This window comes from Xenia sp. Carnegie-2017, unplaced genomic scaffold (assembly GCF_021976095.1).
Source record: "Xenia sp. Carnegie-2017 unplaced genomic scaffold, XeniaSp_v1 HiC_scaffold_2, whole genome shotgun sequence".
NCBI classification, from domain to species: domain Eukaryota; kingdom Metazoa; phylum Cnidaria; class Anthozoa; order Malacalcyonacea; family Xeniidae; genus Xenia; species Xenia sp. Carnegie-2017.
Window position 1 is genome coordinate 4,673,890 of NW_025813482.1, and position 13,471 is coordinate 4,687,360.

Below are 13,471 nucleotides of genomic sequence, written 5' to 3' on the forward strand. Positions count from 1 at the left end.
TTAAACCAGAAGCTATTCTATTACGTATTAGTAATATACATGAAAAATTCCTCAATTCTGCTGATTTTTAACTTCAGCGTACATTTGTTATAGTCAGCAAGTTATTATCGATCGACCGGCTCATATTTTTCAATTCCGTCAGATATTAGCTACTTTTCACAACACCATGGCTTCCACACACACACCTAGAACAAGGTATCTTCTTTTAGCAGTGTTCATATCTTCATCCAGAAACATCTTGCAAAGGATGAACTGTAAACTCGTTCGCCAAAAAACTCTACTTCTGTTCACCAATCAGAATTATAAAACTGGTGATCTTGAATTTCTTCAGATGATTCCTTGCATAGGATAAACCTTATTTAGTTCGGCTATGCAAAATTTTCTTAATTTGCCTTGCGAAAACAATAAATTCCTCAAACTCACTAAAAAACACGTGCGGACTGGCTACGCTACTGCAAATGATTTGTCTTCTTCCGTGTATTGTGCAGATATGTATTGTAAGGAAATTTGTAGAACTGATTACATAATCAACAAAATTATAACAATTTTTTGCCATCAATGTTTTAGTAATGCTCAATTCTTTCAAGCCACTCAAACACATGTGTCATTTCTTGCTTTTCGTGAAATTATTAATTAGGATTCATATCACTAAATCATCAAGTTCAATTCCTTTGAGAAACAACTTTCTGCCAGCATTCAAAACCATTTTCTTTATTAGAAGTTAAATATTATAACTGCGAAAGATGTATTGTTGAACATACATTTTACTCACACAAGAGGTAATTTAAAAGTAGACATAAGTTCTTCAAAGCACACAATTTTCCCAATAAAACTGAGTAACCCTAATTTCAACGTTCAAATGCTCATTTTATCATGAAATGTTTTAAAAATCATTCAAAACAAGTGTATTCATAGGCAGCCCATAACTACGGTTTTTTCTTAATAAATATGAAAAATATTCCTTTCTTTTACTCTTGGGTAACTTGATGACTTCTATGTACATGATGACTTCTATGTACTTGATGACTTCTATGTACTTGATGACTTCTATTACAAACATGTATTGATGACTTCTATGGAACGTGTACAAAAAATAAATTCCTGTACGCGCAACGCGCCACTTGAAAGTGCATCTGTTTTATAATTCGTGACAGACAAAACATCGTGTATCAGACATCAATTATATAAATTACAAATGATATATACTTTAGTCTATAATTCACAAAAAATCAAAAATAGACTAATGATGCAGATGCTTATCAACTCGACACAAATCGATCAATCAACTGGGGGCATATGGCAACAACCTACGCTTATAGTGAAATAGTGAATCTGGGGCCGGTTGCACGAAGCCAGGATTGCGTTATCTATTTGTTAAACTTTTATAAAACCTTTTAAAAATCAAAAAGTGTAACTGAACAATCACTGAAATAAAATATTGTTTCGAAAATTACGAAATTGCTTTTCTACAAAAAACACCTTTTTTGCAAGTTTAAAAATTTTTGCTATCCAATGGATAACGCCATCCAGGCTTCGTGCAACCGGCACCAGTGTTACAGCATCTGTGATCTGCGATTATTGTATTGTAGTGATGTGACAGCGTTGCTAGATGAAATTTTAAAATATTCATGCTCGCTTGCGTCAAAAGTTCACAAAAATGTCAAAAAGTTCATATTACATCTAATTTTTAAGATCGGAAGTTAACGGATTACTCGGAAATTTTTGAAAACTCTCGGAAGTATTCGGAAAACATCGGATTGTCTTAAAATCGTCGTTGTTTTGAAAGAACTGTCGAGCTATGAAGATTTTCTTTTCATTGAACTATGATTTATCGATACATTCTTTATGAAAATGATGAAAATACAAAAATGCATAATATTTAGAAAAGTTCACAAAAAGTTCACAAACTTTTAATGTTCATGAAATGTTCATGAAGAGAGCAAAAAGTTTAGAAATTTGTGACCAGTGACCACAGATCACACGATATCATCCGTTTAATTCTGATTGGTTATAATAATCATCGCACGACCTATGACTATTCTGATTGGCTACGACATCAAGATCAGGAATATTTTAATTTATAAACTTGTTTTGCAACACGATTTTGAGAGAATCTAGGCTAGGATCCAAGGCTAGGACACAGACATTTGTCGTAGATTTTGATGGAAAACTGTTTCATTTAAGAAAAAGTACAGTTGGATGGTGTTGAAAATGAAAAAGTCTTTCCCACTGTTTGTAAATAGTGTGTGTCGCCCTGCGACCTTGAATTTTTTTATTCGTGCATTCTGCTTGTTTATCTTTGGACTTTTAATTTCCTGTGTTCTAAATGTCATGTTAATTTTGCCTGAACTTCGACGTAAAGTTGTGTTTGAACGCGAGCTTGTTGAGCGCTTGTATTCAACGCTATGGTGGTTTGCACCTTCTTGTGGTCTAGCATCATCAATAGTTGGAATGATGTATCCCTGTACGGACATGAGATTTGGTCAGCCTCATCATCTCAGAAATGAATGGTCAAGCGTTGTGCGCTGTGAAGTTTTATTTTTTGGGATAATCCATGCTGCTGTCGTATCTTTTTTGTGTATTGATAGTTTTTGAGTAGTAATCTGTTGTTGTGTAGTTAGCAGCTAGACTAAGCTACATTTTAATTGTTTCATCTTCTGTAATTCCTGATAGTTTATATCTACAGTTTTCAACTGCTTTTTTCAAATATTTTTGACAAATGAAGGCAAATGATAATCTGCTTTCTGTTTTGCCAAGGGTATAGTGGAGGTTTTGCTTTTTTTTAGATATATTTGAGAGTGATTTAGTTAGCAAGATAAATATTTTAATAAAAATTAACCACATAATATTCATAATTTCATGTAACAATGCATCAGCAAAGCCCAATATTTAAAATGCTCATAAATTGTAATTATTTTGAAGTTCTAAAGAATACAATTTCACCAATGAAGTTGCTTGTAAGGCTTGTAAGTTATGAATTTTGAAGTGCAAATCATCTAAAAATAACATAATTTTGACTTAAATTCATGAACATTAGTCTACACAGGTTGTTATTGACTAACAGACACTTTACATTGTGTTATTTTGCTATTTTATAAAAACCTTTGAATAGTCAGACATACATATTTAATGTATCAAACTTTCATAAAATTGTGATGCCATTTTCTGACCTGATTTCATTTGACCACATTAATTTTTATGAATGAATATGGTTAGATATAATACTTTATTATCCTTAATAGTGATATTAGAAATTAAGATTTAAAAGTGAATTACACTTGTTTGTCACTGCTGCTGTTTTCTCCATTTTTCTTTGGTGGTATTTTGATCGATCAACAAATGGCTTTGGTCTGGCTTTCCTTGTTTCAGTATTTTCTACAATTAGTGTTTGGCATCTTGGTTCTTACAGTTTATTTAGGTAAAATTCGATTAGTTTTTGGAAGATAAATTTGAACCTGTAAGGTCAATTTTGTTTGACCCTAACCTAGGGGTGGATTAATGCTCTTTTGACAAGAAGGCTGCGGATTCTCCTAGGGGGTGCATTGTTTTCCTAGCTAAAGTTGCTAGGGCTTGGGGCTATTGTGCATTTTTAGACTTATAGATGAGTGAACCTTGCATAATGAAAGTGTTATTACCTTATTTGGTTTTTTTTAATGAATGCACGTTAAGTAATACATTTAATTTTAACATTTCAATGAAAATGCACATGATAAAACTCAATTACAAATGGTGGTACTAATTATAAAATATGTAATTGCCTAAAAGTACAACTTTCCTTTGAATTGGGAAGTTGTACTTTTACTTAGTTCTACTGTACAATTTCATAGCCTCCATAACTGTTGTATTAATTGTTCACAGTTAGTAATACATACCATTTTAGAATTTCTCTCCACAAGAGGCCTTGCACCTCCTGCCCGAACAACTTTTGGTTGTTTTCATATGTTGCAACATGATAGTGCCAGTGTGCGAATTACTTGAGAAAAAACGATGTGCAATTTTTTCACAAAAGTGTTTCTTAATAGGCATAATCAAAGCGATATTACATTAATTATTATACAGCGCTAATTGCTACATTAATATTTTCAAACTTGAACAAATTCATATGATTTACTACAGTGTTTTTTGTTAAAACCACTGATTTTTGCACATCGTTTGAAAAAGTGATGTGCAATTGTTTTCATTTTAGCTAAAATGATGTGCAAATTGCACATTGCACACCATTAATTCGCACACTGGATAGTGCTATATAGTTATGTAAATGCAGGAACTTTTATTTAGTTCTCAAATGTATGAAAAAAGAACTTTTTGGTCTACTCATAAATTTACTTGTCTAGCTTGTTTTGTCCATAATGCAGATTCTGTGAACATAAGAATAGAATTGATTAGTATTTCTTGTGTTCTTTTCATAGTTCTCAACATATATAGAGATGCCTTACTAACTGACTTGTTTTCAGTTTATTTTTTAGAAAGAAAATAGCATTTGTGAACCAGTTATGGGTTCCATGTTTGTTCTTTTCTGCAGTTATTGCCATTGGCAAGATTGGACGTCAGTTGGCAATGCTTGAGTACGTACCTGCCAAAGTCAAGCTTCATACAGATTAGGACTGTAAAATATTATGTTATTGTGGTATTGTCACACATACACGTACATTTCAATACTTATTTGCATTGATGCATAAGTCTAATCATCACTTTGAAAAAGTGAAAACATTCATTACTGCATTTGAGATTTCCACCTTCTCTATTTTGAAAACATGCGGTTGCAGGTCCAACGATAGTCTAAATAAATTATAACTGCCAAGTTTGCTCAATGTCAACAAAGCTATTGGTAAAGAATTTCTATGGAATAAAACTTTACCAATCAAGTTGCCTTGGAGCAAGAATGAGTGGCAACTATTTATTTTGACTTAACTAAGATCTGCCACTGAGCATATCTGAGACTTGTGGCATGTTTTGGCAAACGTTTTGTAGAGCTTAATGCGCACAAGTTATGTTATGCAAATTTGTTCTATTTGGAGGAAGATTCATATGAAAGTTACAAATGATATACGCTGAAGACCATCAGTGAAGACGTAGTGATCTTCAGAAAGAAAATGGTGAATGATAGCTGGGCTATTGTTTACTAATTACTTCGCTAATTACCTCGCTAATTAGTATAGGTATCGTAATAGTTCCATGTGCAATAACCAATAGACTTATGTACAACTTTTTAGAGAACTGCAGTCTGCGAAATAGTGTTTTTTCATTGCTTAAAAAACTTGTAAATGCATGTCAGAAACAACACTAGTACTTGTAAATAATTTGACTTGAGGTATTTGAAAATGTCGTCTACTTTTTCCCTTCGTACGTATTCTTCTTTCGTTTGAGCAAAGCCTCGTGGCGCGGCCCAATTTTTGCAAACTTTCATCCAAAGGAAAGTGCTTGCTGTTTTGTTTTTATTCACCTGTTTTTTTATATTCCGGTTGTGGTAATTACAGTGCAATTAGAATTTTTTTTCGTAACAATTGAAAATTTTCGCAGTGTAATTACAGATATAATGCACTGCCATCACCCAATCATTTTGAAGACAACAGTAAAACGTATGCGCTGATTCGGGCTTGCGCCTCCTCGGGATTTGCATAAGCTTGCGCAAACACAGTATCTTTTATCTCTTAATTATGAAATAGCACAAATAAAACGTGTGTATTTGCCTGTGTAAATCGATCCGAGCTCAATTAAATCAATGAAAAGAGAACTTGCAAATCAATCATTCATTTTATATCAGCCAGCTGTGAGAAAACAGTGTGAAAAACCGATGTTGGTGTTAAAATTTCAGTAAAGATGTTGAAACGTCAGCCAACATCAGCAGCAAGACTTCTTTCAAAATAATAAGCAATTCTTTATTAGAAATTGTGCTTTTCACCTACAATAAAACTGTTCTATACGATAAATTTTTATTTTATTTATCAATATTTTTTTCACATTTTCACGCACGAGTGTCATCATATCGTCGTTTGGTGGGCACGAGGCCATCCAATGCCCCTTCGACGCTATAGTTCTTCTGTAGTCAATGATGCTTACAGTTTCGTCAATTTAAGCAAACTTAAAAATCCTGGCAAAGCAAACATTAAAATCCTGGCAAAACAAACATTCCTCACTTTGTCGTTGTAAAATATCAGTGCACAATTTAATCATTACTCTATAGCTTTGTCAACAAAATCCAGAAATCTCTTGCCATAAGCTTCAGGTTTAACAGTTGATATCTCCTGGCCCTGAAATGAGAAATGATAATGAATTTATGAAACAAATCTTACATCTAATCTGGTCTTCATAAGTTGAATAGTTTCACTGGAAAAACGAGCAAAACACATTGCCAAATATTATGCAATCACAGAGAATGTACTATAAGAACGCCACCATTATCGTGTACGTAGTTTACCTCATTGCAATATATGGCCACATCATTGATAGAGAGAAATGCCAATTATTTCTATCTCAGTGAACCACATTAATACATTAAAACTGGAATAGTATTCAGTTAATAGTATTCTTATTTTATAAATAAATTTTCTTATTGGGAAATTTTTCCGCATAGTAAAAGCGTGAATTCTAAATTCCATTGTGTTGTTTTCTTTTTAGTAAAAATAAACGGGTCTGATATTTGATTAATCTTTGAAAATTTTCTATTTGTCCTATTTGCTCGCATCTCCAATGAATTTAAGCTTCAACGGTAATTGATTTGTGGAGACACCATTTAAATATTGAATGCAGGGAAAGAATCGTAGCTTATGGAATAAACATAGAAGCTATAATATACAGCAATACGATCATATACTTACACCATGCTTAACAGTCTTTGCTGCATGTGCAGTTCGCTTCTTGGTGCCATAATAGGTCAAGACGTCCACAATACCGATGTAATACTGTTCTGTATCTGCTGCCAATGACGAAAAAATTGGAAATACTTGTAACGATATGTTAATGAGTACTAAAGTTATGCGAGGGACGTAAAGATACCAAAAATATTGCACCTGACCTCGTTTGCTCCTCTACTAAAGGTGTATGTATGTTTGAGGGTGTGTGTGTGGGGGTGTGCGATAAGTAAAACAAGTCCTGAGGTAGAGTTGATAGCTAAAAATAAAACTTACAAAAAATGTCCAATTTTCAATAAAATATAAACATACGTTTGCAACATGGAATCGCGTAAAATTCACTCCCTAAATCAGCTTCGATACTGTCTTCACTAACTGTTCGACTTTTTAAAGGCGGGCGCGAAGTCGGTGTAAGACAGGAAGGTGGGGGTGTGATAGGTGGCGTGGCAGGAGGTGTGCCTGGAGGGGAGCTAGTAGGAGAATCACAAGCTGACTCATTAGTTCCTGATGCGTCATAATCGATAGGCGAATCATTGTCGCTCTCATCCTGGCTGTCGAAGCCATCTTCTACATCAGATTCTTCATCTCCACGATTAAAGTCGTGAATACCAACCAATAAACTGTAGTCCATAATCTTCAGTTTACACAAAAACTTAAAAGAAAGATTTAACCCAGTTAAAGTATTCAGATTGAGTGGTTGCGCTTGCAGGAGCTTAAAATACGTATGCTCAATTAGAATTATAATAGAAAATATTTATGATTGTAGTAAATAAATTAAGTACGTACTTTCATTTTAAAACATTGTGTAGAAATCAATTGAAACGAACCTAGTCATGGCTGGTGAAAAGTCAGTTCAAACTTGATGCACATACATATTTGACTTAAGCATGTACATCAAAATAATACAAAAGATTTTCATCCACTGTACGACAAAAGAAACCATGATTTTAGATTGAGTCACAATTTAAAAACTCATTTCTGTATCTTCAACTAACATCAAATTCCAAACAAATATACTTACATCGACGTCATCTTTTAACTTTTCCATAAAATCTTTCTTCACCTCTTCACCCACATAAATTTTAGTCCCATCAGCTAAAAAATCTTGATCTTTCCAAGTAGTCGATCTTTCTAACTGATGTGTAAGGCAAAAGACTTCATACCTTCAGGTTATAAATACTACCTAATTTAGAATTGTAGGTCATTGAAATTGAATTAGCTTGAAAGTGTGATTCGTTCGTGAGATAATCTTAAACCCTACTCACAGAGCACCAATGGAATTTTGAAAACAGTGGGAAACTCTAACGGTCTGTAAGATTTTGAAAATGGTCAGCAAATAACGATACACATGGCTAGCAAAAATCTATGACTTGAAAATTAAGTAGAGATCCAAGAAATAGTGCAAAGTTTAAAAGACACCATAAAATATTTCATAGATTTCATTTAACTCCCATCTAATTTTTATTATTGTATCAAGAGGTGAACATCTAATGACTTCGTGGTAAATAAAAACATTCTAATAAAACTTACCACAAGCTATACTCTTAATAAACCACGCACAGTCCGCAGCTTACATGTAAGCGACTTTTTGTGGGCAGTGTAATGTCTTTAATTGTGTTTTAGCTAGTTTGCTTTTGGACATTCGGGGCGGGCCAGGTTGATAAAAAATTATTTGATGCGCAGTTGACACAACCAACTTCCTGAGTTCATGGCTATAATTAAACCCTGCATGGCTTCGGAGCAACTGGCAAATTTGGTCACATATTTTTAGAGATATCGTCTGAGCATGCGTAGTTGACTCGACACACCGAACGACGCTCTAGTGCTTAACTGTCTGGGGCTATCGAAAGGCATGGCCGGAACGGGATTATTAGATTTTCAATTTTTTTAGTCGGCACGAATTCTTCAAGCAAAATAAACTGTAATATCCAAGGATACTGCAAAGCTTCAAACAGTTTCGGTCATTTTTACATAAAATTTAAGGCAACCTTAAACAAGTTTAAAACATTTTTCATTCTTTTAACTCTCTTATTTACTGTTTGATGCATGATTAGCAAAAATTCATGGAGGCTTCATGGCAAACAAGGACTTTCTGTTTTCCATGTCTCATTTAATGATGAAACAAATAATTGAATTAAAAGTTTTTACAATGATAACATTGATAAGCCAAGTTATTTGTATGGTCAATAGACATTCTTACCTTCCTACTTGATTTTTCTTTCTCTTTTTCTTTAGTTTTAGCTTGTCTGTCGACAGTCGATCCTTTGAGATCGTATTTTTTGTGAATCTTTAGTTTGCCAAATATGCTTTCCATGATAACAAAATACGTTTCTTTATTTTCGACAGTAACTCGATACATTCCCAAATAATGAGGCAGTAAACTGTTTGAATTTTTTTCAACCATAAACTATAACGAGATACATAACAATTGCTAACTGAATATTGAAAGAACAACCTTTCATTCATCACACAAAGAATTTTTTCGTCGAACTGTTCAATTCTTTTAAGGAATCCAAAGCAGACTATGGGGTGGTATATGAGAAAAAGAGCTGCCGCCCTTCCTTCCAATAATTTTCAATGAAAATATTACTACGAAATTTTTATTTAATACAAAATAAAAACAGAAGGGTATATTACATTACATGCTTTGACTCGAAAACATTTAGCTCAACCAGTGGCGGATCTGTTTGGAGTATGTTAGAATATCTTACAGCACCTCATTTTAAATTCAAACCACCACAGCAATAAATCTGATGGTTAAAACTTCTAAGGAATATTTTGAAGCCAAAATTTCACCAATAGGAGTGTTCGTAAAGTGTTTTTAATTTTCACTGTAATTTCTTCAATGTATTCCGACCTACTGATTTCAATCCCCCTTTCAAAATATTCACTACGGATTGCCCCTAACTGATTACTAATTAAAAGTATTACTAATTAGAAGTATTACTAATTAAAAGTATTACTAATTAAAAGTATTACTAATTAAAAGTATTACTAATTAAAAGTATTACTAATTAAAAGTATTACTAATTAAAAGTATTACTAATTAAAAGTATTACTAATTAAAAGTATTACTAATTAAAAGTATTACTAATTGACACTTAACAAACATCAATGAATCAAGTAAAGTAATGCAAAAGTAGTTTAAAAAATAACTGGTTCAACATTTTGATTTTTACCTGATAATACTTTGGTAAAAGTTGATGCATCATTTCTACTTCTTCTTTGTACATAGTTTTAGCAATAAATTTCTTATTTCGTGAAGTTAGAAACGTGGCACCACTTCTACCGGATGTTGGACGATGAGATAGCGGGACGCAAAATGATCGCTAATGAAAAATAAATATCTTAGATCACATTTATTGTTATTTTATGCAAATTTTGAATAGTCGATAAAACAGTTGCGTCTGTGAAATGCAATGAATAAATACCAGCGCTTTCTCGCTTTACGCACAGGTTACTTAAAAAAATGCTCATGTTCAGAATACTGTCACCACAGACCTTTATATTAACTGCATGGAGGTAGATATATTATATTTACACACGGCTAGCGTGACACAAAAACATGGCAAATTTTGAACGAAAGGTTTGTTCCCAGTAAACCGAATCACCGAATTCATCCCCACTTTGTTGGCAATGTCACAAACTCCAACAATTATTCTTGTTCAATTTATAGCATCCTCTTTCTCCAAGCAAAGTCTAGCTATAGCTAACTCTTCACTAGCTTCTTCAACGTCTTCTTTGGTCCTCCTCGCTTTCTCTTGCGCTTCACCTCTAACTCTAATACTTTCCTAAGAACTTTACTCTTTTCCTTCATATGCAAATGCCTGCACCGCCTTTGACATTTAAATCCATGTTCCCTTCAGTCCCAAATTAGCCATTAGACCCCCGGTTCTCTATTTTCAGACTTGTCATTTAATGTTCAGCCCCTTACTCTCGGTAACTTCTTCCTCCATCGTCTCACCTATCACATCCAAGTCATCAGCCAACAATAACCCAATGATTAAGCCCTTTCTTGTATTTTCTGTAACCACATAAACCACGATATCAAAAAATGCTGACAACGCAAATCCTTTGAAGCAAACAAACTTTCATTTCAAGCTCTTTGGAGACTTCTAGCTCCACCTATATTCTTTCTGTTACCTCTTCTCTAGTCTTCGCTTCTTCAAATACCATTGCAACTCCTTCCTTTTTGAAAATTGGTACTACAATTGTTGAAGAACCCACTCAGATCCTCTTCTATCCAACAAACTATGTGATCACATCAATGTCAATATCTCCACTTGCCTCAGATAGTTTGACTATCATTTCAAAACTTAATTTGGAGATTTCATTTTTGTGTTCCTTCATCCTTCACTTGTTTTTTTGACTAATACTAATCACCGCCCTTCAACCATGTCTGCTTCCACCTTCTCAGTTTACTCTTTCTTAATCATAATTCTTTCCACTTATTCACTTTGGCTTTTTTTGTAAGTTGAGTTCACTATTGCTTGCTCTTGGACATCTTACTCCATCAGTGTGTTTTGACTTCACAATTTTAAAAATCTTGTTGGGTTACACTCTCAACTACGTATATGCCTGATACTTCATGTTACTGCATGTGGACTTGCTAGCCTATCTCCCATTTTTGAAAAACTTATTGAGCAACCTTATTTTTCTCTTTAACTTCTTTTTTCACATCTTTTTTCCACCACATGCATCCTCTAAATATATCCTTCCTGCATGTCTACTTCATACAAACTTTTAACAATTCTTCTTTAAATTGAAAACTTTGCAAAAATTTGCCATGTTTTTGAAAACAGTTCACAAGAACCTCTTTAAGTGCAGGAAATGATACAAGAAAGATTAAAGGCTATAATGGCGTGGGTGTCATGGGTAACATGCAAAGCCCATTGTTTTGCCCACTATGTCAGGAATTAATTTTGAAAACCAATTAGATTATTTCCTGAGTATTAACAAGGACATGACAAAAACTTCACAAGAGCTTGATTTCCATGCCATGAAACATTATCTGAATTTAAATATAATATTCATATCCACAATGCTAACTATACTTGAATAAATGTAAAAGATTTGCACAAAATTTAAAAGGAATGTATTTTGTTTATGAACTGCTTACTGCATAAGCTTGATCATCAATGTTGAAGCCTTCGCGGAGTTTTCTGAAAACCAAGGGACAATACTCTTTGAACTTAAAATGAGAAGGAAATTTTTCCCTGCGAAAAAAAAATTAAATCCATTTTGGAATCATAAAATGTCATCCAACTTAGTGGGTAGTTTTAAATGATGTGCATGTCTATAACATATTGTTGATTTAAGTTGTATGAGACATCACAGTGCTGGTTGTAAAATTTATTGTTCAGAGCCTCCTGCTATGACAGCTTTCACTAAAATTGAAGCTTTGCATTTTGAAATAACGTAAAAGTTGTGAAATGGTACAAAATCAATTAAAATATTATATTGCCATTATCTTATACTAACTAAAATAAAACTTCATACAAAATGAGCACAAGATTTCAATTTTCTAGTAAAAAAACAACCATATATGAAAATGGACATGTGGATAATGGTTTGCATGAAATGTGCTGGTGAAAACTTGCTTTAGTTTGAAATGAATTCCTAAGAGTAGCCCAAAATTACAGCATAATAGACAAATTATCAGGTGAGAGTGATTTACACGCACAAGCTTCGTTTTGCTCATACATAGTTCAAGCTTTCGATATAAGGGTTATTTTTCTAAAAAGAAGTCCAAATTATCCCTGAATTTTATAAAAATTTCCCAAAAATTATCTGCCAGACTACACCATTGTTTAAACCAAATAAATGATGTAATGTATGAATTATTATGAAGGAAATTCCACTAAAGGAGTTCGTATTTCATATATGTTATTGTTTTGACATCAAAGATATGAATTTGACAAAGGATAAGGGACGAACAACGGCAAAACAAAAGCAATTGTAGAACCTGTTGAACAGATGGTTATCCACACGAATTTTAGAGTAAGCTTTAAAATCTTCGGGTAAAAACATTGGCGGCGCTTGGACTAAGCTTAATTCATTAATCTAAAAATAAAAATGTACATTAAATTATGAAAATGCACAGATTACGGGCTAGATCGAATATACTCACTGTGTGACTAATACCCCACATGAACACACTATGAAGCGGTTCATTTGAGCGAAAAAGCTTTAGTTTTTGACTTTTTGCTTTGAACTTTTTATTCTTAACTTTGAAATTCTGTTCCTTTCCAGAAGATGCCATACTTTTACGTGAATTCTGTCATAAATGGTCATATATTATTGCGAGCCATTGGGCGACACAATTTGCATTGTTTTTTCTTACATTTTTGATAAACAGCCGCTGACACAACGTACTGCACTGCATTTGTACATGCACCGTTGGCCGTTGTTAGGGAAAAGAATTAGCATTTTTTCTTATCATTTGACTCTGAAGATGACTACCGCTAAGGTTGTCGAAACGTCAGTCAACAACAACAAAAACAGTCGTTCTCAGGACTATACCAACCTGGACGATCTACATTTACAAACATGTAACGATACTCCCGGGCTCAAACCATTTACCTTAGTATTTTTTCTATTACACAAGTCTCACATTTCAA

The 13,471-nt window shown here is 33.4% G+C and overlaps 2 protein-coding genes across 3 annotated transcripts; one reads left to right on the forward strand and one right to left on the reverse strand.

Moving 5' to 3' along the window:
* Positions 1-2,106: 2,106 nt before the first annotated feature.
* LOC124440052 (insulin-induced gene 2 protein-like) lies at positions 2,107-5,336 on the forward strand. The gene is made up of 3 exons (XM_046990377.1): positions 2,107-2,565; positions 3,252-3,418; positions 4,455-5,336. Exons 1-3 carry the CDS (start codon positions 2,200-2,202, stop codon positions 4,600-4,602), a joined length of 681 nt encoding a protein of 226 aa, XP_046846333.1. The 5' UTR covers positions 2,107-2,199; the 3' UTR covers positions 4,603-5,336.
* Positions 5,337-5,857: 521 nt separating this feature from the next.
* Positions 5,858-13,356, reverse strand: LOC124440051 (phosphatidylinositol 5-phosphate 4-kinase type-2 alpha-like). Of its 2 annotated transcripts, none has more exons than XM_046990376.1 (9): positions 12,982-13,356; positions 12,817-12,914; positions 11,971-12,067; positions 10,031-10,180; positions 9,052-9,258; positions 7,873-7,986; positions 7,164-7,503; positions 6,819-6,913; positions 5,858-6,251 (listed from the first exon to the last, which is right to left on the reverse strand). In XM_046990376.1, exons 1-9 carry the CDS (start codon positions 13,111-13,113, stop codon positions 6,174-6,176), a joined length of 1,311 nt encoding a protein of 436 aa, XP_046846332.1. In that variant the 5' UTR covers positions 13,114-13,356; the 3' UTR covers positions 5,858-6,173. The 2 variants fall into 2 exon arrangements, with proteins under 2 accessions (XP_046846332.1, XP_046846331.1); XM_046990375.1 differs by having other exon boundaries at positions 6,819-6,916.
* Between the last annotated feature and the right edge of the window lie 115 nt (positions 13,357-13,471).